This window comes from Psammomys obesus, unplaced genomic scaffold (genome assembly GCF_907164565.1).
Source record: "Psammomys obesus unplaced genomic scaffold, mPsaObe1.curated_primary_1811, whole genome shotgun sequence".
Classification (NCBI taxonomy): Eukaryota; Metazoa; Chordata; class Mammalia; order Rodentia; family Muridae; genus Psammomys; species Psammomys obesus.
Window position 1 is genome coordinate 7,983,651 of NW_026596085.1, and position 23,907 is coordinate 8,007,557.

General features: G+C 42.0%; 1 protein-coding gene across 1 annotated transcript in view; it reads right to left on the reverse strand.

Moving 5' to 3' along the window:
* The window catches only part of Pdzrn4 (PDZ domain containing ring finger 4), a 352,809-nt gene that overhangs the window by 65,095 nt on the left and 263,807 nt on the right, over nucleotides 1-23,907 (reverse strand). The window contains 2 exon segments of the mRNA XM_055627261.1: nucleotides 4,361-4,463; nucleotides 7,022-7,278. Of these exon segments, the coding sequence (XP_055483236.1) occupies nucleotides 4,361-4,463; nucleotides 7,022-7,278 (360 nt within the window).

The window sequence follows — 23,907 nt, forward strand, 5'->3', positions numbered from 1 at the left end:
CTATAAGCAGTTTCAATTAACACAGCTAAATTATAAACACCCGAAGGTCCAAAAACGTTGACTGAATTTTTTTCCCTTATTTGTAATGAGATGTGTTATATTACTATTTTCTGATTATTGCTGACTCTCCCACCAGCCCTGACTTTTGAGATTTAATGACAAGTCCAGCAAAACCAAAACACAAGGAAGGAACAACAGAAACCAGCTCCCTCCTTGCGGCAGGCAGAGGCAAACACATCTTTATTAGAAGGTAGCCAGAGAGTGCTATATTTCTTGGAGGCTTTCCCTGTAAATTATTTCTGGTGGAGGCTGGATTTGAGACCTACTTCTGCCTTTTGCTAAGGGCTATTTATGATTTATTTCAACCTTGGCTGACTCTAAGGGGAAAACATGAACAGAAAAATAAAGAAGACAAGCTTGGTCCTCTGTAGTACTCTGTTGCAAAGTACCCTAAACTCTTAAGACATGCACAGTGTTTAAAGGTGATACTTTTATTTCCCCCCTCTCAAAAATAATATTAAAATCACATATCTTTTCAATTTAGAGAACAAATGCCATTGTGATTCTCTTTTTAAAATAGACAAGAAATTTCAAGCTGTGAATCTTTTGATGCAGACTGCTCCTCTGAGAAGTTCTGAAGTACAGTGGGGGAATCTTAAACCGAGTCAAATATTTTTCTTGGGGGAAGGGAGTGATAGGTCGTGGTGAGGTGTGGGTGTCATTAACGTTTCGAAGAGATCCCTAACACTCCAGGGTTACCATAGTGTTGACACATGGTCTCTAATGTCTCAGAAAAGAAAAGAGAAGGAAAACATTCACTGTGCATCTTGGCTCCGAGGGAAACTGTTCATGTGTCAGTTTTAACGGTCTGCATGTTAAAATCGCCTATATGTGTGCTCATAAAATAGATGAGTTCTGTTCTATTGGGTCAGCAATTTGTACTAAAATCTCTGTACATGTGCTTAGAAGATTCATAGCCATCTCTGGTTCTGAATCAGTCGTAAGTCAGTCTGTAAAAACATGCCTAAAAAACGTGCATGGTCTGTGTTGGAGCAAGAACAGAACACAACCTTTAGGACCTGGAAAGCTGCTTTTAGAGAGTGCATCTATTATGATCCTTTCAAGGGATGCCTGCAGCTACGTTTCAGTAGGTTTTACGCTATCTTGCTTTTTAAAAATCAGGAGGAAAAAAAATGCTACACTGCAAACTGTTTGACGGGTCTGAGGTAAGACGCAGGTACACGGATACGTGGTCATAGCCTCAGTGATGCTCAGATGCTCTCATTCTGCCTGGGCCCATCTCCAGCACTCCCCACAGGCAAGCCGCCAGTCCCTTTCATCTGGTTTGCTCCGCCCCTGCCATGCCCATCCCATAGCCAGAGTGTCCTTGCATGGAACAGCACGAGGGCCCTGCTCTGCTCCAGCAGAGTCACAGGCCAAGGCCCCTCCAGATAGCACCTTCTCACTTTACCTCACCTCTTCTCAGGTGGCCTTCAGTGGGACAGTATCTCTTTCTTTTTCTATTTATTGAGCTCCCTACAACAAGCCCTGTAGCGGTTTGACAGAAATGTTCCCTGTAGTCTTGGTTTGGGCATTTAAATGCCTGGTCTCCAGTTGGTGCCACTGCTTGCAGAGGCTTAGGTTGTGTGGCCTTGCCGGAGGAAGGGTGTCACTGGGGGCAGGTTTTAAGGAATTTTGCCATTCCCAGTTGACTCCCTGTCTCTCTGCTTCCTGTTTACAGTTTAGGAAGTGCTCCAGCCACCATGCCTTCACTCCACCATCATGGGCCATTATCCCTCTGTGATCATAAGCTTACATGAGCCTGAGCCTCATTTTCTGTACGTCCACCTTGGGTGTGATGTTTTGTCACCACAGTATAAAAGGTGCTGAAGGAGTCTGCTTGGGCCTTTGATTTGCATTCCCCCCTTTCTGGAAAGTCCCTTCCATGTGGCTGTGTCCCAGTCCCATGAGTCTCCCTCCTCAGTGACACACTCTCACTGTACATCACTAGCGCCTCTCATCCTTCACAGCATAAGCTACACTGGGAAAGAAGGCCAGGAGCATCACCAAGTTTGTACTTAGCTGTGCTGAGTTTCTTGGTACGAATGTATGTGTGAAAATCGGTAAAAGGGGTATAGAGGCTCTTCCTGCTTCTTTGACTGCCAGAGTGACTTAAGAAGATATAAACTGCTCAACAGCTGGCAGGAATTATATTGTTAAAACCCTCCACATTTTTTTTTCTTATGGGATAAATGAAGTTAATAAAACATACAAAGAGAATATTAAAAAGAAAAAGAGAATGAACAACACTCTGATTCGACCTGGAGCCCTCGCTCTGACTACAGGATCTGTCTCCTGTAGGTGCCAAAAGCTGCTCATTCCTGAAGCTCACATCCATCTCACTCTCAGGTGTAGAGGGTGATATGATAATGAAACCCTGGAGAGATTTAGGACATCTCAGCTAGTCACAGAAACACCCCGCCTGTCAGCATTCATGTCCAACACGCAAAACATGAAGACCGGGTTAGCATTTCATCTCCCCGCTGAAAGCTGAGTGCAGGACAGGCCCTATTGATGGCCACGGATGGGCTAGGGTTTATAATCTCACCTGATGTGTCATGAGAGCTGCTGTGTGCTATTTCCATGTGTAGCCATAGCAAACTAAAGAGCTCTGCGAAGAACAATTATTTTATGAGAAATTAGGCGACTTATCTTTCAGGCATTTGCCTATCTTCACCTGTCTTTTCAACATGTATGATGTTCTCATGTGCATGTGATTTCAGGTCTGAAGACTGGTGTAGCAAATGTTTCATTTCCTTCTTTAAATTTCTAAAGAACACTCTTTATTTTAGTAATTCAGAAAGGTACCATTGGCAGCAAAAATCACAGATGACAGACAGCAAATTAACGGTGATTGTGGCATGATTAGTTGAGATTACATGCTGTGGAGAGCTGTGATTTACCAATTTCAGTGTCCTGCTGTTGTACTAGGAATAGATACTGACCAAAATGAGGCTATGGTTCAGCCCCAGTGAGCCCTATGGAATTGGAATGAAATCTGTGTGTATTATGGTATGTCATAGTACTGATTAATGAAAGACTCTTTGCTGTTAACATGCTTAGCTTTCTCCCAGACCTACCCAAAACATTGTCTCATTTTAATAAAGCTGTAAGATATAACCTGAATGAAAGGCTGAAGTCATGTAGGCAATTCCAACTTCCAAACCCAATTCTTTGAATAGGTGCCTCAATGCTGTCATTTTTTTTTTTTTCTTTTCATAACTAGGTGAAATGTATTGGGTGTCTTTGTATGTGCCTATACATGAAAAAGTTTGTAAAACTGTTCTTAGGGGAGAGGAGGAGATGAAAATTTAACACAAACAACGATGACAAAACTCAGATTGTAGGTGTCACCGCACATCTTTCTGAACCCCAGGTGCAGGGAAATAATGACTTCCATAACCACGAGCAATGACTTTTTCGGAGGGAAGATTTCAAATAAACGTCTGTTTGCTTTAGGTGAGCTTCACTGAGTTGCCCTTATTTGATTTCAGAAGCTCCTGAGGGAGAAGATTGCAGGATTTCCTGCTTGTAAAATGGAAAGAACACTTTGCTGAACTTGTATGACATCATCTGAGGCATTAAAGGGCAGATAATCGTGGGTGCTCTGCCTGTTTGCCAGAGTCTTCTTTGCCTCAATCTACTGCATTTCCAAATGTCAAAGCACTCTAAACCCAAACTTTATAGACTGCAGAAGTGGGGAAATATCAGGATAAACCCTCTAACTTTTGTGAAATGTTTTAAATAATCGTTAGATGGTGCTTTGTGAAGCGCTGTGGCCATACATGGACTGCCTCATATGTCCTGTGAAAACTAAACAGTTTAATGACTGTTGAACAGAGTCTTTCTCTGTTTCTAAAACAGTCATGAAGCTGCTCTTTCCAGGTCACACCTGGATCATAATACAGAGAAAATCAGTTTGTGAAAGGGAATATAATTAAACTAAATTAATTTTACCAATCAATACAAGACAAACACAAGGGAAATAATAATTTCCTTTGTAAACGTTAAACATTGACTTCTATTAAAAAGGGTAAATGTAGCTGCTGTAAAAAATTATATATATATGTATTATAAATGCATATAAATAACAAAGTTATAAGCAAATTGTTTTTAAGTTGATATTGCACAAATATTTTGAAATGCCATTAAAATAGTTGCAACTAATGCCAAACTACTTGAAGGATCTTATTCTAGGAATATAATAGACATGCTCTTTCCGAGACTAAATGGATTTCTTTATTATGCAAAACCTCTGAACAATAACGTCAGGAAGAAAGGTGAAAGAAAATGGTCTCACCTCATATTCAAAGTCTTCTGCTCTGTCGGCATCAGCGGGCAAGCTGGGAACATACTCATTGTCTTCGTAAAATCCATTCTCCATCGGATGAAGAGAGTGGCAGCTGTGAGGAATGCAGAAACAGGGCAGCAATGGATCACCGGGATTGCTTTCATGATTAAAATGGAGGTTAGAATTTTACCTTACCCCTTTGTCTCTTAGTTAAGGGTTAAGGGATTCTGCCTTCAATAGAAGCACTTGTTTGTCTTTCTCTTCATTGGTGAAACCAATCTATGCTCTATTTCTGAAAAGTAAGGGGCAGGCTCTGGGTTCTAGCTTCACTTTGTGGTGAGCCCAGCAAGAGTTGTTCTATGGTACTTCATGGACACCACCTAGCCTGTTTCCATTCCACCAAGTGTGACAACACCTGCATTAGCGTATTGCAGTTAGGACTGCAGCCTACCCACAGGGGTGCACTGGGGTGCAAGACCACAGGTCCCAACTGGCCGTCCATTGGCATGTTCAAAGGCACATATTTTTCAGACTAGAAAAGATACACACATTGCTGTCGTTTCTCAAGCCTCTATCCCATCATTCTCTCTTATAACCCAACCCTCCCCTTTGATAAAGGGCATGTGCATGAATAGTGAAAACAAACAAACATTTTCCTGATGACGGCCCTTTGCCATTGTGGGCCCTGAGTAAGCTCAATTAGCATAGACTAGCTCTCCCTTGCCTAAAAGATGAGGCCTATGGTGATGTCCTTGCAAGCAAGCTAAGAGTAAGGGCTTGCCTGCATCTTATTACTACTGCTCTGGCTGCTGGCCTGCTCAAGATTAAATAACATGAGTGCAAAGAACACAAGAAGTATGAGGAACATTCTGGCTACTTGTCAACCAGGTAGCTACAACCTCCTTTCCACGTAAACAATTGAAGGTGGCAACTTTTAAATGGTCCAGGACATCCATATCTTCCCACTGCCCTTCTGCTAGTAGGAAGGGAACAACATTGCCGTAAGAAAGACCTTAGTCGTTTCACAGCTAAGATTTCCCGAGTGCCTACCGGATGCAAACATGCTCGTGCACAAAATCCAATTCTCACTCTCTTAAATGAGGCAAGCCTCCGAGTGGCAGTTTTACTACAAGAAAATAATTATGGACATTGTGGAGTCGCGTGGTGGGGACGGAGATGCTGCGGGACTTGATGAAAGCATCTCTCCCCACCAGTTAAAGAATGCTAGCCTTTGCACTATTAGAAGCCAGACTCTGAAACTTCCAGCTAGGAACCGTTGTGTGCGTCTCCTCATCTGAAACGGCAAGAGGGTGCTAACATAGGCAATCTGACCTAAGACCGCTGTGAGGACTTGACAAGAAGTAACATAAAACACTTGGACTATTACCCAAAATGTGTTAAAGTTAGATAATAAAAGTTAACTTTCTGCTCATTCAAGAAAGCATTTCCTGCAAGGCTACTTACTACGTGCCAGGATGTACTCATGAAATTCATGTATTTGCTCACCTCTCATTTCCACTCCAGAATATAAGTACTAAGGGCTACTGGCTTTATATCTGTTCATAGTTTCATTTTTTATACATACTGCTGTGCCTGATATAAGAGCTAGTATTGTACAGTGGGGGAATGAACATAGACACATAGAAGAACAGGGTATGCCCTCCTGCTGGCTGAGGCCCCAAGAGGTAGTTTCAAAACTTGTTTGTACATTAGAATTGCCTCAAGGAGTGCTTGAGGAACTGTTCTTGCTTGAGTTCACTCTAATATTTCTTAATTAAATGGCTAGAGTCCCAACTGAGGCTCTTGTAGTGTTCCACAGTGTTCCCAGGTGAGCCCGTTGTGTACTTGTGAGTCACTGAAACAGATTATGGAAGTAACTAATGGGCTGAGACCAGGCATAGAAATATGGGTGTCTTACAAAACAGAAGCTGGCATACAGAGAGCAGTGAAAATGCAGCCTAAACTCACCGTAGCTGTGAGGAGGCGAACTCCGGACAATTCGTGAAAATTACTTAACACAGAGAACAAAATGTGTGGGACAGAACCCAGACAGGTGACATTGTTTAACTAAAATACCCCACCTTTAAATTTTGTAAAATTGTTAAGAAAATTCCTTTAATTGCTGCTTATTTCAGGGCGTTTGTGTTTGCTCTGTGAAAACCTGGATCCTTTGTTTGTATCTCAATGTATCTGGTAATTGGTTTTTTTGGAGAACTGTTGCAGAATTAAATCAATTTCCTAGACGCTTTTGTGAAGAAAGGGAAAGCAAGGGAGAGCAGGTGACTCATGGAGGAGAGCCTGGTGCCAGTATGTCACTTTCACCGGAGCCTTAATGAGGATTTTTGGCTGCTTTGGTGGAAAATAGTTATTTCCCTGACTAGTACTCTGAGCCTTGAAGGGTAGAGAGAGGAAGGGTAGCTAAACAGAACCAGGTTTTTCACCTCGGAAAGTCCGATTCCAGTCTGCAGCTAACAGTGTGGCCAGGAAGGATAGCAGGAGGGACAGTTTAGAATCAATTGTAAGTATGCACAGTGGGGACAATTTTCTAAACAGAGGTAGGAACCTGTCCCTAGGACTATCAGCTTCTGGGGTGTGTAGCTTTTTCTAATGCCCACTTTTTAAGTAGTGAATGACAAACAAACAGGGCTTTCTGAGAAAGGAGAGAGATACCTGTCTGAAAGCAGAAAGGGACAGGTGTCCGGCACCGGAGGGGTGAGAGGTCGAAGCTTGGCCAGGGCCATGATGTGTTCAAATGTGATGTCAGTCTGTGTGCTGGCATTCGTGAGCTGTACTTCTGGGACCACGCCGTACGTCGGCCGGCTGAGAGGAGTTCTCCTTAACACCTGCACCACGATGGGCTCTTTGGCGTTTCGAAAAGCTTCCACTGCCTCTTCATGGGTGGCCTTTGAGAGATCCTTGCCATTGACCTGTGAGGACAAAAGGACAGTGCACGTCTCAGAGTAAAGAACAGAAAGCTTGCAGGACAGACTGAGCCGCTCTCATATGAATTGTTTGGATGAATACTTAATCAGTCATTGACATCTGTTGAACTGTCTGCCAATGTAAAGAAGCAACAACTTAGAAAAAACAAAAACACTTTTCCATCAATGTGAAATTATCTGGAATTTAATGAAACACCACAAGAATTATTAAAAAGGTTTAACGGCTTAACACCGCATTAGAAAAAGTTTGCCAAAACTCTTCAGCTAGGTAGAAACATTGCACATGCATGCGTACAACACTTAAAAATATTTCCAGTCTTTTGTGATATTTTTAGTACTTACCTAAAAATCCATCTGAAGCTTACTTTTTCAGAATATTGTCCACTTTTTAATACTCATCTTTATTCAAGACCATGCTATTGAATGTGTGCATCAGATAAAACCATCACAGTCCAGCATGGCCCATCAGCCATTGATGTCACTGATAAGGTTTTTAACCTGCAGAGCCATTGGATTTACCCAAGACCTGCTGAGTCAGAACTAGCATTTTGATAAGATCCCAAATGATTCATACATGCTTGAAAGGAATGTTATTCTAAATCCCTCTGGAAGGGACACCACACCATGCTGGATCCTCACCTATATTTGTACCTAACTCTTCAAGGTAGCTTCAGACATAAATGATGGGTGAAGTTCGTCTCACTTTTCCATTTTCATCCCCAGGCAGTGACAGACTTACTTGCATTTAGAAAGGGAAAAGGTCATTCTCTTGTGGGACTCTCCCTCCCCTGTCTTCCAAGGGCCAGCGATGTTCCTCAGTGTTTTTAACACTCAGACTTTCTCCTAACTCTTTCCCAGAATGCTCTTAAATACTGTCAGACTGTTGCCCTCAAATATGTCCAGATAACACCACCCTGTGAGTGGAGGTCCTTCTAGTCAATATCCCGAAAAGACAGAATTATCCAGAATTAAATTAATCTTGGTTCTTGCATTTATGAAGACGTACTCAGTAGCAAAACAGTGTTCCAAACACCCTGGAAATGGCGTCATTTCTAGACCTCTAATCTAAGCTGCTAACCTGTTGGTGAAGCCGTGGTAATTGCCCCGAGCTGGCAACTCTTTAAAAGCCCTGAGTGTCCAACAAGGAGAGGAAGTCTCGCTGGCTGTGGGACAGTGGCTGACACTCAAATGTACGTTTCATCTACACTCTCTCCCCGTGTAGACGAAGAAAGTGTGCATGCTCGGAACAAGGGTGCGGCAACGGGTAAACGATACGATGCCAGCTGAAAGCGTCCTGTCATCCGGAGACGAGCCTAATGACGTAGGGTAGCTAATTTACTCAATGGACCCTGGAAGAGTTAACGTGCCCTCAAACAATGAGCAATTAGGTTTTCCGCACCACTGAAACCCATGCCGTTGCTGGGTCACCCAGGGAGACCCTTGGATGGAGATCTGGGCGACACGTGGCACCAGCCTGCGTATTCACATTCTCATCCTTGTCTCTGTGGACCGGACTTGGACAATGACCCTAAAATTTCACTGACACAACCTCAGAGTGTTTGACTTGGGCATGTAGGATATGCGGACACAGGACGCTTGAGTACGCAGTAGTTTATTCCTTGAGCTTGTTCGGGATGACTGTGCCCCGAGGTCAGGGCCACCTCCAGCTCTCTGAGGATGGAGAACTAGAGAATGATCAACAGAGGCTAGGATGTAGGACAACCCCAGCCCTGTGATGAACAGCGTCCTCCTCCACGGCTCCCAGTGTGGTCAGTATTTTTAAGTTTCCGATTATGTAGATGAGCGAGCAGCAGTGAGAGGCTTCAAGGGTCTGGACAGAGGGAGAGCTGCCCACTCATTTCCATCATTCGTCCTCAAATTCAGTGATGTCTCTCTTGCCGTGTTCCACACCATTTCCCTCTGAAAGAACACCCTAGTATTCCGATTTACCATCTCCTGTAACAATGGTAGTATGTTGCCTTTACTGCAGTCTTATAGCAAGAACAGTCTCTAGCTGGCAGTGGCAGGGTGAAGTAAAGGCAGCCCTGTCCTTTTGAAGGAGCTTTGAGCAATATCTACGAAAAGGAAAAGCATATGGCCAGGCCTGCCTCAGCCACACATTAGAGTCTACTAGTGCATAACGTGTGTCTGTCAGCAGGCACTAGGCAGACAGTGCCATTAATCTAGTGTTTCCCTGAGGTGGCTGGGTGTCTTGCCTATGTGTTAACCTAATTTTCATGTCTCCGTATTTGTTTTTAGTGACCTTCAAAGCAAACGTTACTTTAAAAATTGGGTTTCCAGAGACTGTGGAGTGTGCCATGTAAGATGGCAGTCTAGCTAGAAACCTCACTGCCAAAACTTGTGAAAACAACAACAAATTTAAGACACACTAAGCTCTTGCTCTGCAAAGAGACAACAAGATCTATAAATGGAGAGAGGGGTCATAGTCCCTGGGAAGGAACATACTATTATACTGGTAAATAGTAATGATTGTCAGACTGCCATCTAAACATTTACGTTTGGACCCATAGACCTGGGCTGTTCTCAGTCTTAGTTAGAAGTTTCCTTTTAACACTGAGCATTGCTTAATACAGAGACACATAAATGTTGATAGCACTGAGAATAAATTCCAGTGAGTGCTTAGCTATAAATGCTATCCCTATCCCCAGGCTTGTGAAACATCCCCAAAGAAGGGATGAAATGTAAAGAATGTAGAAGCTAGAGGAGGAAAGGTGGGATGCAAAATGCTTGTCATGGCTGTTGCATTCACAAACTCTAGAAGCTGTGGATACCAGCACAAGACCTTTGCAAGATCAAGGCTATCAAAATTCTGGCATGGACACAGTAGGGGCTCAGGGGATTCACCCCTAGCTGAGAAGCCATTGGCAGTTCATGGCTGTTGGGAGGGGTGAGTCCTTTTCCTTTGGAGATGTGGTAGGCATCCAGTGCTCCAGTGGATGGCTCCTCACCTGTGTGCATATGGCTCAGTGAGTTAAAACCAAAATAGGAGAAAGAAGACATGAAGTTCCAGAGGGGATATGTTATAGAGGGTCCAGGAAAGTCGGATGGTGGCAAGTGGGTGACAGATACGGTGAAAATACACCTCATACATACATAAAACTCTCAGAAAACAAATAAATATTATATTAAAATATTTTATGTGCTAAGATTAATTTTGACAATTTTAGTCAGTATAATAAAAACTACAGAAGTGAAATTTTTATTGGAAAGTATTTAAGGATGCAAAAAACTCCACTTGTTCTCATGTCAACATTCAGTTGTATACCAATAATATTAACATTTATACAGTAAGATCACTCACTGTTCACTCTAAGACCTGTATACCTATTCATTCACAGTTATGGTATTTATATGCAAATTTAATTCTTTGCTCTAAGGACAGTCAAATATAATCTTTAAAAAAGACAGTCAATGTAATCTCAAATATTTTACTTTCCTATTGGGCGATGCTCTTTTCTGTCAGTTACCATATGGCTGACCTCTATTTTCATAAGCCATTTAATATCCCTCCAAGTAAGGAAGTCTCTGACCTTTAAAGGCTCTGATACCCCATGTGATCTCCTGGAAAATGTTAGGACTACTAATACTAAACACCATTTTTTCACTTCACTTGAAGTTCATCAACATATCGTTAGCCTTCCAAAAGGTCAGCATTTTATAAATTACGACTTTCACAACAGAAGAAAGAAGAGATTAATTAGGGTTTTTTTTTTTTTTTTCCTGGCAGTTGCCTTGTTCAGTTATTTACAGGTATGGCCATCAGGAAGAATACTGACAAAATAGCTAACAATAACTCTGTGAAGAAAATTGTGTGCAAATCAACGAATACTTAGTTGTGAACAGATTTTCAGGTGCTGAGGTTTTTAAAGCATCCCAGGATTTGGGGTCTCACAGAGCCTGCCCTTGTGATTTTGGCTCTTCATTGAGGTGCCCGCTTCTCTTTTCCTTCTATGGTTCAATCTTAAATATGACTTTGTGTAGATGGTGCACAGTGCCTATTTGTTGTGTTATTTCAGACTGGAAGTAGAGAAGCTCTGTAGAAATGGTGCTTGCCTGTTCTAAGGCTAACTGATGCTCAGTGTAAAACATGGTGATGCTTTGTTGCTTGAAATGGGAACATTGACTTTTGGGAAGACTAAAGTGGACTTAGAGGCTTGGAAGAAAAACTGATGGAAATATGTTATTTAAAAAAAAAAAAAAAGCCAAGTCACAGGTTAGAGCTCAAAGTCTTCACACATAGGAGATTCCTAAGGGGTTGCAGTTTGACTCACACAAGCTGTAGGAAAGACATCTGTGAAGGGGCTTAACGTGAGAGAGGTCAAGTGTAATAAAGCAAACCGTTCAATTCCACCTGTCACCATATTGACTCTAAGTTTGATAAGGATATCTCAAGCATAGTATGGTTTTATTTCAATGCAGTAATTATAATTTAATTTCAACACAACCCCAAACATCAACGGGATGGCCATTGCAGAGGGTGAGGACTTCGATCTGAAAAGATATGTAAGCCACCTGATTAAGGTAAATGGGAAAGAAGACACATTGTGCAAAAACAGGGTACCAGATAGGCCAAGGCAAAGAAGAGAAAGGAGAGATGCAAAGCATAGAGGTTGCAGGAGAAACAGTGGCAAGGGACTATCTTTATGCATACTAAATGGTGGACTAGATAGTTGCAAGATGCTATGCTCATGCAGATTTCATAGTGGTAGAGGGCTGTCCTAAGGCAGACTAGGTATTGGCATGGGCCTATGCTCATGCAGACTAAATTGGGGACTGGAAGCAAGAGAGAATTAAGTGAATCAGCTACATATTCTTGTTACCCAAAGAGCAGGCACGATGGGATGCGAATGTCTGATTGCATGAAGCCCTTTCCCAGTCAGTTCTACATTGAAAAGAAGTCCTAAGATTATGTATCTGAGTGGCGGATTGTAATTAACATGTAGAAGCTTCCAGTAAGAAATAAATCATGTTTTTAATAGTAATCTTTTTTTTTTCACTCCATGGGCGGCACAATCTTAAGTGGATAAAAAATTTTTTACTTTTCAGCAGTCAGTGCAAAAGATGTGTGAATTCATTTGTTGTGGCTGATGAGCTAATTAATCCATAACAACCTGTGAATTTAAGTGAAGAAGGCAGATTTTTATATGTAAACCACATTGTGATAACATTTCACATAGCTGCTGTTTATGGGATCATCTACCCTTCGGTAGAGGCAAAAAGTGGTCACTCATGATGCTGCTCCTTTTTTATTGTTCCTCCAACATCCAACCACCATACACAATTCTTTGCGATATCAGGAAAACAATAGACACCCTAGCTTGGAGTTCAAAGAAGTCACTTCAATGAGGGGCCAGTTCTAGAAATGCTATCTGAGGTTGATGAGAGCTTAAACTCCTCCATCCTTCTTACAAAAAATAAAGAAAAGTTTCTAAGCATCTATATCTTTCAAGAGAGAATAAAAGTAAGACTGCTTATATTTATGGTTGTGAGCCTAGCCTTTAATGGCTGAGCCATCCAAACATACAACATAGGATAAAACCACTAAAATCGAGGACCCTAACTAAAACGCTCAATCCCCATCCTGAAAGGCAAAGAGGATGGACATCAGAAGAAGAAGAAAACAGGAAACAACCTAGGAACCTGCTACAGAGGGCCTCTGAAAGCCAGAAGAAGAAAACAGGAAACAACCTAGGAACCTGCCACAGAGGGCATCTGAAAGCCTCTGCCCTGCAGACTATCAAAACAGATGCTGAGCCTGATGGCCGACTGGCGGGCAGAGTAAATGGAATTTTATGTAAGAAGTGGGAAATAGCAAGAGCTGGAGAGGACAGGAACTCCACAAGGAGAGCAGCAGAACAAGAAAATTTGAACACAGGGAACTTCCCAAAGACTCATACTCCAACCAAGGACTATTCATGGAGATAACCTAGAACCCCTGCACAGATGTAGCCCATGGCAGTTTAGTGTCCAAGTGGCTTATATAGTGATGGGAAGAGGGACTGCCTCTGACATAAACTGATTGGCCTGTTCTTTGATCACCTCCCCCTGAGGGGGGGGAGCAGCCTTACCAGGCCACAGAAGAAGACAATGCAGCCATTCCTGATGTGATCTGATAGACTAAGATCAGAAGGAAGGAGAGGAGGACCTCCCCTATCAGTGGACGTGGGGAGGAGCATGCATGAAGAAACGGGAGGGAGGGGGGGGTCAGGAGGGGAGGAGGGAGGGGCTTATTGGGGGATACAAAATGAATAAAGTGTAATTAATAATAATAATAATAATAAAAAGAAAAAAAAAGTAAGACTGCTTAATAAGCTGTACATGGTGGCACAGTGTTTGATGCTAACACTTGACAGGAAGATCTGGGTATGTCTCTGTGAGCTTGAGACCAGCTGGTCAACATAACAAGTCCAGGACTGCCAGGGCTACACAAAGAAACCCTATCTCATAAAATAAAAGAAGAGCTTAATAAAGGAACTATAGATACCAAGGATTACATGCAGCTATGACCCAATTTCAGGTTGAAAATATAAAAGTCCAGAATGTTATTATTCTGTTTGGGCACGTTGTTTCTCCTGGTTAGCTTATGGGACCTCTTACATTCACTCATAACTGGAATCCTTTAATTTTTCCTAAGGCTCTCAGGCGAAAGTGCTTAATTTTATTGATATTAAATTCTCTACTTGCTAACTAGAGAGATGCTACAGATCCTGTGATGTGCCACAGATACAGAAACTGATGCTTAAATTTCTATTAAAACATTCGATACGAAAACAATTCAAAATAACTCTAAATCTCTGTTCGTTAAAATACTTCCGATGTAATTTTCACAGCAGCACATACTTTTTTTTTTTTTTTTTTCCTTCTAAACTTTGGTATGTTGATTCCATGAGGACATCTGTTACTTAGGTTGAGCGCAGCACACGGTGAAAAGTATAGTAAAAGGAACTCAGAGAGCAGAACGTATAAACTTATACAAGGACAGCTGGGTGTGCTTTCATGTACCCGCACACAGCACTCTGGAGACGGAGGCAGAATTGTGAGCTAGAGGCCAGACACAGATACACTGCAAGATCTTTTGTCAAATACATTTTAAAGGTATGAGGAAAACATTGTGAGAGATAGACTAAAATGAACTGTTTTCTTTTTTTTTAATGTTGTAAGTGGGCAAAAGAGTCTGTGGTGGGTAGGTGTGCATTCATTGTTCATTTAGCGAGCGTGTAAAAACATAGACTGCCTTGACCTCCACATCTGTTGTGTCCAGTGTCCTCGAGGGGACAGTCTAGGGGTCCAGCTTTGGAAGGTCAATGTGGTAGTCATCTATGTGACGAAAGGAAGTGGGCGTGGGCCTGGGACTTCTTTTTTTTTTTTTTTGGTCTGGACAGTGAGTGAGAGGTGTCTCCATTTTCTTGAGTATGAGTGTGCCACAGATTTTTCGAGCCCTGAAACTCCCGGGTTTCAGGCACTTGGTTGTCCCAGACAATTGAAATTCCTGACAGTGAGAGCTTGAGGTCTGCCTACAGATTTGAGTGTCTCCGTGCAGAAAAGAGCAATGTTAGGATGGAGTGTAGACTCTCTGCTATGTCAACAGTTGGTGGTCTCTTGTCTGTCTGTGTGTGAGCTGCACACTCAGGACCTGCATGCTACTCTTCTTCTTCTTCTTCTTCTTTTTTTTAAAAGATTTATCTATCCATCCAGAATTCTGCCTGCATGTGTGCCTGCTTACCAGAGGAAGGGACCAGATCTCACTGTAGATGGCTATGAGCCACCATGTGGCTATGATGGCTATGAGTTCATGGGAATTGAACTCAGCACCTTTGGAAGAACAGCCAGTGTTCTTAACCTCTGAGCCATCTCTCCAGTCCCCACATGCTGCTCTTATAAAGACCATTGCTTAAGTTGTAACTTGTGAAACTTTTGAGATCCTCTCTTGCTAAGTGCCTCGTGTGGTTTGACTAGAAACGGGCCCCACAGGTTCATATATCTGAATGTTAGATTTTTTTTAGACAGTGGCACGATTTGGCAGGGGTTAGGAGGCGTGTCCTTGGTGGCTTACATGTGGCCTTGTTGGAGGAAATGTGTCACTGGGTGGGGTGTGCTTTGGGTTTCAGAAGCCCAATCCAGGCCAAGTGGCTCTCTCCTCTTCCTGCTGTCTTTAGATCTTGATGTAAAACTCTTAGCTCCTTCTCCAGCACCATGTCAGCCCGGGCACCACCATGCTTCCCACCTTGATGATCATGGCCTAAATCTCTGACGGTAAGTCATCTCCAGTTAAGTGCTTTTCTTTAGAAGAGTTACTGTGGTCACGCTGTCTCTCATAGCAATAGAACAGTGACTAAGACAGACAGATACCTTACACATTCACAGTCTAACAGAGCTGAGTAAGTTAACATAAATTACATGTGCAGTCCTACTGAAGACTCCCAGCAATCCCGAGAGACTTTCACAAAATTATGATTCAGGAGGCGGGAAGGTGATGGGTTCTAGGTTGGCTTAGGCTACTTAGGAAGATCTATTCTTAAAATTTCCCAAACAGACAATCCCAGAGAGTTACTGGGGTCCCAACATCACAAAGGTAGTCGAGCCTGCTGCTCCTTGATCTACCCACAGTTCATCTGCCAGAATCACTCAGATATCAGCAACACTCACCTTTTCTTTCATTTTCAGATGTAAAGAATATGTTGTGATCTTTCCAAACCTGTTCATGAGTTAATTTATAAGCATGGTTATAAAACCTTTTAGGGTCTCACCTTTCATAACTGCTTTTCTTCTCTTGTCTTTGTCATATGTTTAAATTATTTCTTCTGTCCTTTTATCTAGTTGTCACAGCTCCATGCAGCCCCATTTGGGATTTAACCCATTCTAGCACTATACATGGCCTCTGCAAACTTCCCAATCTCTATTTGCAGCTTGCTCACCAGTGATAAAGAGACATTCTTCTCCATGCATGGTTTCAGGTTTGCTACACTTGCTCACATCCCTGGCTGACCTTCCAGGTGTATAGATCTGAATTCCTATCACCTTCAAGTCCCTCAGATAATATGGTGCATGCTTGATAGAAATGGATTGCACATTTCAAAGTTGTAAGTAGATTCTGAAAAAACTCACTACCCAAAATTAAATGCATTCCACAACTGATATGTTAACTAGCTTGAATCACTTTTCCCCACAGTGCAGTATATACTAAAGCACCACATTGTAACCCATAAATATGTACAAGTATCCTTTATCAATTAGACATCAAATTAAACAGATAAAGACATCCCCACAGCTCTTTCCCAGGTTATTTTTCTCTGGAATTTGCCAACATCTCTTCATTTATTTTCTACCATTAATTCTTCTTCCACTAGATTATTTGTGCTTTGTGGTTCATATAAAACCCTGACCAAGATAAGTAGCCCTTCTAGACTGGTCACAGTGTCACAGCCTGAAGCATTCACACTCCAGAAGCTGAAGCAAAAGGATTTATTATTTTGAATCCAACCAGGTTAATGCAATAAGAACTTGTCTGAAAAAACAAAACAAACAAACAAAGTGCTTTGAAAGAGTCCTGAGTTAAACAGTAGCAACAAAGAAAGGCAGAGAAAGCTGAAATGCGTTATTAGAGTGATTTAACGCACCTGTAAAAATTAACTGTGGCAGCCGGGCGTGGTGGCCTTTAATCCCAGCACTCAGAGAGGCAGAGGCAGGTGGACCCCTGAGTTCGAGGCCAGCCTGGATTATAAAGCCAGTCCAGGACAGCCAAGGCTACACAGAGAAGCAGTGTCCCAAAACATTTTTACCTACAGCTAATATGCAACTGCTAAAGTCATAATTTCAAGGGAAGCTAACATGTAACTTTCATTGAGATTATATAGCAGTTTTGAAGTTCTTCTGGAGTTGATGTTTAGTTATTTTGTAGAACATTCCTCCACTTGGTTTTGTCTAGTGTTTCCTTTTATTATAAAATATCATGAAATTTTTAGCAGAAATACCTCAGGAATCACCTTGCATTCTTTTCAGACCCTTCCATTAGGAGGGGAGTCACATTGGTTTGCTACTGAGTCTTCCTTTATGACCCGATGGGGAATAGATCAAAGGACACTGTTAACTAATGTCAAAAATTTGGGAGTGTGAGTAAATGATATTTGAGAATTCTTTATGTGCTTCTTGGACCTTTTAAAAAAACATTTCATACATGTATACAGTATATTTAGATCAGTTCTATTCCACAATTTCCCCTCCAACCTCGTCCCAATTTCGTGGCTTTTTAAAAGAAGTAATATACTAAATTCAATTAGTGCTGCTCACATGTGCATGAGCATGGGGTCATCTATGAAAGCATGGAAAACTGACCATGGCTAAGACTGCTTCCGCTTGTTGGGGTTGAGCACTCAGGAGGTAAAGGCAGGTGGACCTCCCTTAGTCAGAAGTCAGCCTGGTCTACCTACCTAGTGCTAGGACAGCCAGAGCTACACTGCCTTGAAAGAAACCCTGTCTTGAAAAACAAAAGAAAACAAGACAAAAGTGCTGAAGAAAACCAGCTCTTCTTCGCTTAGCATGTATCAACTGGTGAAACTTGGGGTGTGACCTCAGGAGCCACTCCTCTCTGTCTACGCTGATGCTGACTGGCTTGATTTTGCGCTGCTTTTGTGTGGTCAGCCACAGCTGCCTTGACTCCAGGAGTACACCAGCTTGCATCAGTCCCTCCTGACCACCGGCTTGTACAGTTTTTGTTCTCTGTGGCTTTGAAGGTGGGGGTATTATATAGACGCCCCATTTAGGACTGAGCACGGAACAGGCACCTATTTCCTACATATTGGCCAAGCACAAATCTCTGCCAAAATGCCATCCTGGAACTTTATGATGAGTGAAAATTAAGTCAGATTGAACTGTCCCAAAAATATTGTTTTGTCATTATTAAAAATGGGTTTCTGTGGTAATCATTTACATTTCCCCAATAATTATACTGAATTGGTTGGTGAAGAGCCTCCTACTGAGTGAGCTTGTTTCTGTTTTCAAATAGCTTTTTAAATTTTGTATAAGATTTAATAAATAATAAAAATTTAAAGTGGTGTGTGTGTGTGTGTGTGTGTGTGTGTGTGTGTGTGTGTGTGTGAAAGAGAGAGAGAGTACACACCATGTGTGAGCAGGTGACACCCGAGACTGGAGAAGAGTGTGGATCCCATAGAGTTACAAGAGGCTATGAAGCTACCCAAATGGATGCTGGGAGCTCAACTCAGGTCCTCTGCAAGAGTAGAAAATGCTCTTAAGTACTGAGCTATCTCCATCCCTGTTTTGGTTTGGTTTGGTTTTTTGCATACCCTTAGTCAAACACATCCTCAATCCTCTAATGGCTATTTCCCTCTTGTATGCATGAGAACATGCTTACTCACGTGCAGACACACATCCCTATATGCAAAAAAAAAAAATCCCAAATTGGTATCACCAACTTTATCACTGTCATAATAGTTTGTTTGGTGAATATCACTGAGCATCTTGTTCTTCTCCAAGCTAAGCTGTTTAAAAAGACAAATGGCTGCCTTCTGGCTAATTGTGGGAGTTCTTGCCTACAAAAAGACAATTTATATCTCAAGTGGCTCTCTAAGCAGTGAGTAATGACGGGAAGTCCATGGAGAGGAGTCCACTGATGAAATGGTAGGATAACCACTACGCCCTGACCTTTCACTTCCTAAGATAATGTAAAGCTCATGCAGGTGGTTATTAATAACCTATCTGTTGAGTCTTTGACATATCAGGTCCAACTATCTCAAACTTAATGAGAAATCCTGCCGGAGAAATAGCATGGTGTAGAACAGGGCTGAGGATGACAAGGCAGAAGGCACAAAGAAGGAAAATGGCGCAAAAAATCAATTCAAAGTGTTCACGAAGATCAAAACTTCTTTGCACTTAAACAGCCCACAAAAAGCTGCTCGTAGTTGAAGGTTTTGACAGAGCCATTCATTTTTTTTCCTGTTGTGCTACAGAAAAGGAAATATGCTCCCGGCCCTTGGGGAAAGTCTTTCTCTGATCTTTGTAATGAGAACACAAATGGTTGTAAAAGCAAACAAACAACCCAACAACAAACGCAACCATCACAACAAAACCCAACAATGTCGTTGTGTTCACAACCTACGGTGCTGGCGACTACCTAGACAAGAATGGCACCAGACTGCGACCATCAGCATGCTGCCATGGTGAGGGAGGGATTTGTGAGGACTTCCACTCTCTGGGGAGCTACAGTGGTTGCTAAGGTAGTTGATGAGGAAAGATGAGTAGCCACTAGTAAGAAGTCCTTATTCAAGTATGTATCCCTACGCTGATGTTTGTGTAGGAAACCATAAATAAAGGCGTTGGGCTACTAATGAGGGGAAAATACATGAAGGATGGAAATGGGCATGTCATGAAAAAGAAAGGACTGTGGGAGCAGAAAAGAGGACAATGGGGAAAATACGATCAAAGCACATTTTATATATTAATATATCCTGTCTAAGCGTATGCCTAGTGTATTGCTTACCTTTCAGTCTCAAGTATTATATTTCAAGAAATTAATGTGTTTCAATATGTAGCTCGGAACAAAATTGTAAATGTTAATGTCAGTGTCAACAGTTCTTTGGGACAACAAAGGGATGAGGAGATTAATTGCTATGCTATGGTGTCACTCCATCCTATATGACATGGGAGGTGGGGGAAAAGATTTATAAACTGCAAAGATAAAGGGAAGGAATCTGAGTGTGAAGGCGTGGAAATGCAAGTCTTCTAAGGACTTGCATGAGATCCCTTATGACTGTGTAGATGGTTTAGATATGGTAAGGATGGGAGAGGAGGCTTACAAGGATCTCATTGTCTTCTGTGGGTTATGTTGAGGGATTCATTTTCAACACCTTTCCTCTGAAAGCTGCCTGATGTCAGGTTTTGGGAAATAACCCGAAAGGCAGTGGTAAGAAGTAACTGAATGGAAGCAGAGAAATTACTAGGAAGGAAATGGGAGACATGATGTGTGCCTAGGCTGAGCCTGGGTAGCATAGCAAAGTCCAGGTGGGAGAAGACACTGACAGGGCTGTAAAATGGAACTCGGATACTGCCATTCATCTTATTCTTATGGACCACATATCAGCAGCCTTTCCTTGCAACCTTCTGTGATTTGTACTCTGATCAGTTAAGTCCACATTGAGCAGGGATGGGAGATGTGAAAGTTAAAATTGAGCACAAAACCGTAAGTGCATTCTATATAGAATTGCCATATTTTTTATTGTCATTAAATTTTTTAAAATTTTTATTTATTACAATTTATTCACTTTATCCCAGCTGTAGCCCCCTCCCTCATCTCCTTCCAATCCCACCCTTTCTCTCTCTTCTCCTCCTATGCCCCTATGTACACTGATAGGGGAGGTCTTCCTCCCCTTCCATCTGACCCTAGCCTATCAGGTCTCATCAAGACTGTCTGCACTGTCTTCCTCTGTGGCCTGGTAAGGCTGCCCCCCTCCCTCAGGGGAAAGTGATCAAAGAGCCAGCCACTGAGTCCATGTCAGAGAGACTCCCTGTTCTCCTTACTAGAGAACCCACTTGGACACTGAGCTGCCATGGACACTGTTGTCAGAACAAAATGACAACCTACAGATTGGGAAAGGACTCACTTTGTACATCAGGCTGGCCTTGAACTCATAAAGATCCACCTGTCTCTGCCTACCAGAGTGCTGGGATTACAGGTGTGTGCCACGGAGCCCAGCTTCAGATTAGGAAAGGATCTTCACTAACCCTCCATCTGACAGAGGGCTAACATCCAGAATATGTAAATAACTCAAGTTAAACACCAACAAATCAAGTAATCCAATTGAAAAAATGAGGTACAGAGCTAAACAGAGAATTCACAATAGAGGAATATCGAATGGCAGAGAAACACTTAAATGCTCAACATCCTTAGTCATTAGGGAGATGCAAATCAAAACTACCCTGAGATTTCACCTTACACCCATCGGCTAAAATAAAAATTAAAATAAAATAAAAAACTCAAGTGACAATACATGCCAGAGAGGATGTGGAGAAAGGAGGAACCTCCTTAATTGCTGGTGGGAATGTAAATGTGTACCACTTTGGAACTCAATATGGCGCTTTCTCAGATGATTAGGATTAGCGCTTCCTCAAGATCCAGCTATTCCACTCCTAGGCATATATTCAAAATACACTCAAGTACACAACAAGGACATTTGCTCAACCATGTTCGCAGCAGCTTTATTTGTAATAGCCAGAAGCTGGAAACAACCTACACATCCCTCAATTGAGAAGTAGATTTTTTTTAGGCTTCTAGTAACTTGAAACTCTGTTCTTTTGAGTATTATCTACCTGGATAAGGACATTGTTCCACTATAAGTCTATCACCTAGCTATCATCCATGTATCTATACATGTATGTGTCTATCATCTATCTTTCCCTGTCTCCTTTGTTCTCTCTACATAACTTTTTGCTTTCTAAGGGTCTTTTCCAAAATAATATATATCATGTGGGATATGAACTTTGTCAAATGGAATATGTAAAAGCTTTAGAACAAGAGATATAACACTAGAAAGAACTTATATAGTCTGATTCCTCACCAGGACAACTCCAGTCTAGAGTGTACAACAGGAGAAAAGGTATTTCACATTAATTTGAAAGGACAGGCCAAAATCTGAGCAAATTGCCACGATCCTAGGAAAGGCAGGAAGTTTAAATCATCTCCAACAATCAATTCTGCCTCTTGAATATATTCTGTTACTCTGTAGAACTCAGTCTATGACGTGAACCACTACAGAAAGGCCAGGTCCATAGGGGAGTCCCGAAACATTGATCACCACAGGTCAAACCTTCTCAACATCCTCTTCCCAACTTTCTCCAACTCATATTACTAAAAGGTGGAAGGGCTGTAGGGATGGCTCAGCAGTTGAAAATGCTTGCTTCTCCTCCACAGGACCCGGGCTTCTATTCCCAGCATCCATACTGGGTACCTCACAACCCCCTGCAACTCTGGCCCTAGGAAATATGACCTCTCCTTCTGAGCATTGGAGATATGGGTTGCATATATGTACACAATGTACGTACACATATACACATATACATCCAAACACATACAAAATACACACACAAAAGGAATACATCTTTAAGAAAAGATAGACGCTGTGAAAGACAAAAATGAAGAAGTTCATTTAAAATAGCAGCTTACACTGTTTTACGTAAGACATTAAACTATCTCCTACCTTGAGATACCCTGTTCAAAGCTCATCCTAGGACATACGTGGCATGACATTGTTAGCTGGAACAGTCTCAGAAACGGGACAAGGTGCGCAGGAAAGTACCGCGCCTGGGTGCTCATCCTTTTTCTGTAGTGGACACAGTCAGTGAGGCATTAGGACGGAAGGACCACGAGTGAAACAGCAGCTGGGCTGCACGCAGGTCTGCACGCACTCAGGGTCTTCCTGGGTTGTGCAGGAACCATCAGGCGTCGATAGTGGGGGCAGCATTTTGTGAACACGTGGCTTCCTCTCCGTTCCGCTCTGAGTCTGCGTAGCGTGCATGTAAGGAACATCTTCATGGGACTGTCTTACATACTTTATTTATTGATTTGTGACGAGAGTGTCTTAACAGGCTCTATGTATCCCTTTGGAAACAAGCAAAGGCTGGGCAACAGGATGGGTGTAATGGCAAATAGAGTCATCATGTTCTTAAATTGCCACAAAATGACTCAGTACTAATATTGTTTACTTTATTTTGCTGAATTTGGAAGAATGTAGAAAAGGGTAAATTGCATAAATTTACTTCCTTCAAACAATTAACATCTTTATGCTTTTGAAATAAATTTCAACAAATAAAATGGTCTTGCAAAGGCCTGGTAAAAGCTCTTCATTGTTCCATGTCTGCACAAATTGCTTTGCATCTCTGATTTTATGTACATTTAATCACTAAAGATTAATTATGTGGCATACGGAAAGCAGCGAAACACTGCCGAGAGAACTTCAGTTTAAGTGCACATGCAGCTAACTTGTGGCTTTTTAGAACAATTTTAATTAAAAGTACTAGAAGAATCATCGGGCTGAAAATATTAGGAGCTGTGGGATGGATGGGCTTAGCATAGCTAATTAATTGTATATTTAATCAAAGCAGCCTTTGGCTGTAATTAATAATCTATTTTCCTCTGGTTGTAAATATTGTAGTTCTGTGAAACGGAATTTATGATTTGCGGATTGCCACGTGCACAGGAGAGCGAGACAGAGCGTAGCATCCCACAGCAGTGTTCTAGGCAGGGTTGGCTCTATTTGTTTAGAGAGAGTGTCATCTCTATCACCTTCCCTCACTTTAAATGTCATCTCACGGTGGCAGCCTATAAGCAGCTATCCCAGAATGACCTGGACATTTCAAAGGTAGAAGAACAATCCAAACGAGGTGGCAGATAGAATGCTAAGTGAAATCTGATCCCTTTTGTGGTGCGGGTGGCAGCAAAGGTTTCCTACTTTAAAGAACTTCCAGCAGCCCTATCTGGAAAAGATGGCTGGGATGGTTAGACCCAGCATCAGACAGATCCTTTCCCCACTTCTCTGTTAAAGAACAGAGTGAGGCTCAGGAATCTCCACTGCCTGAAACTTAAAA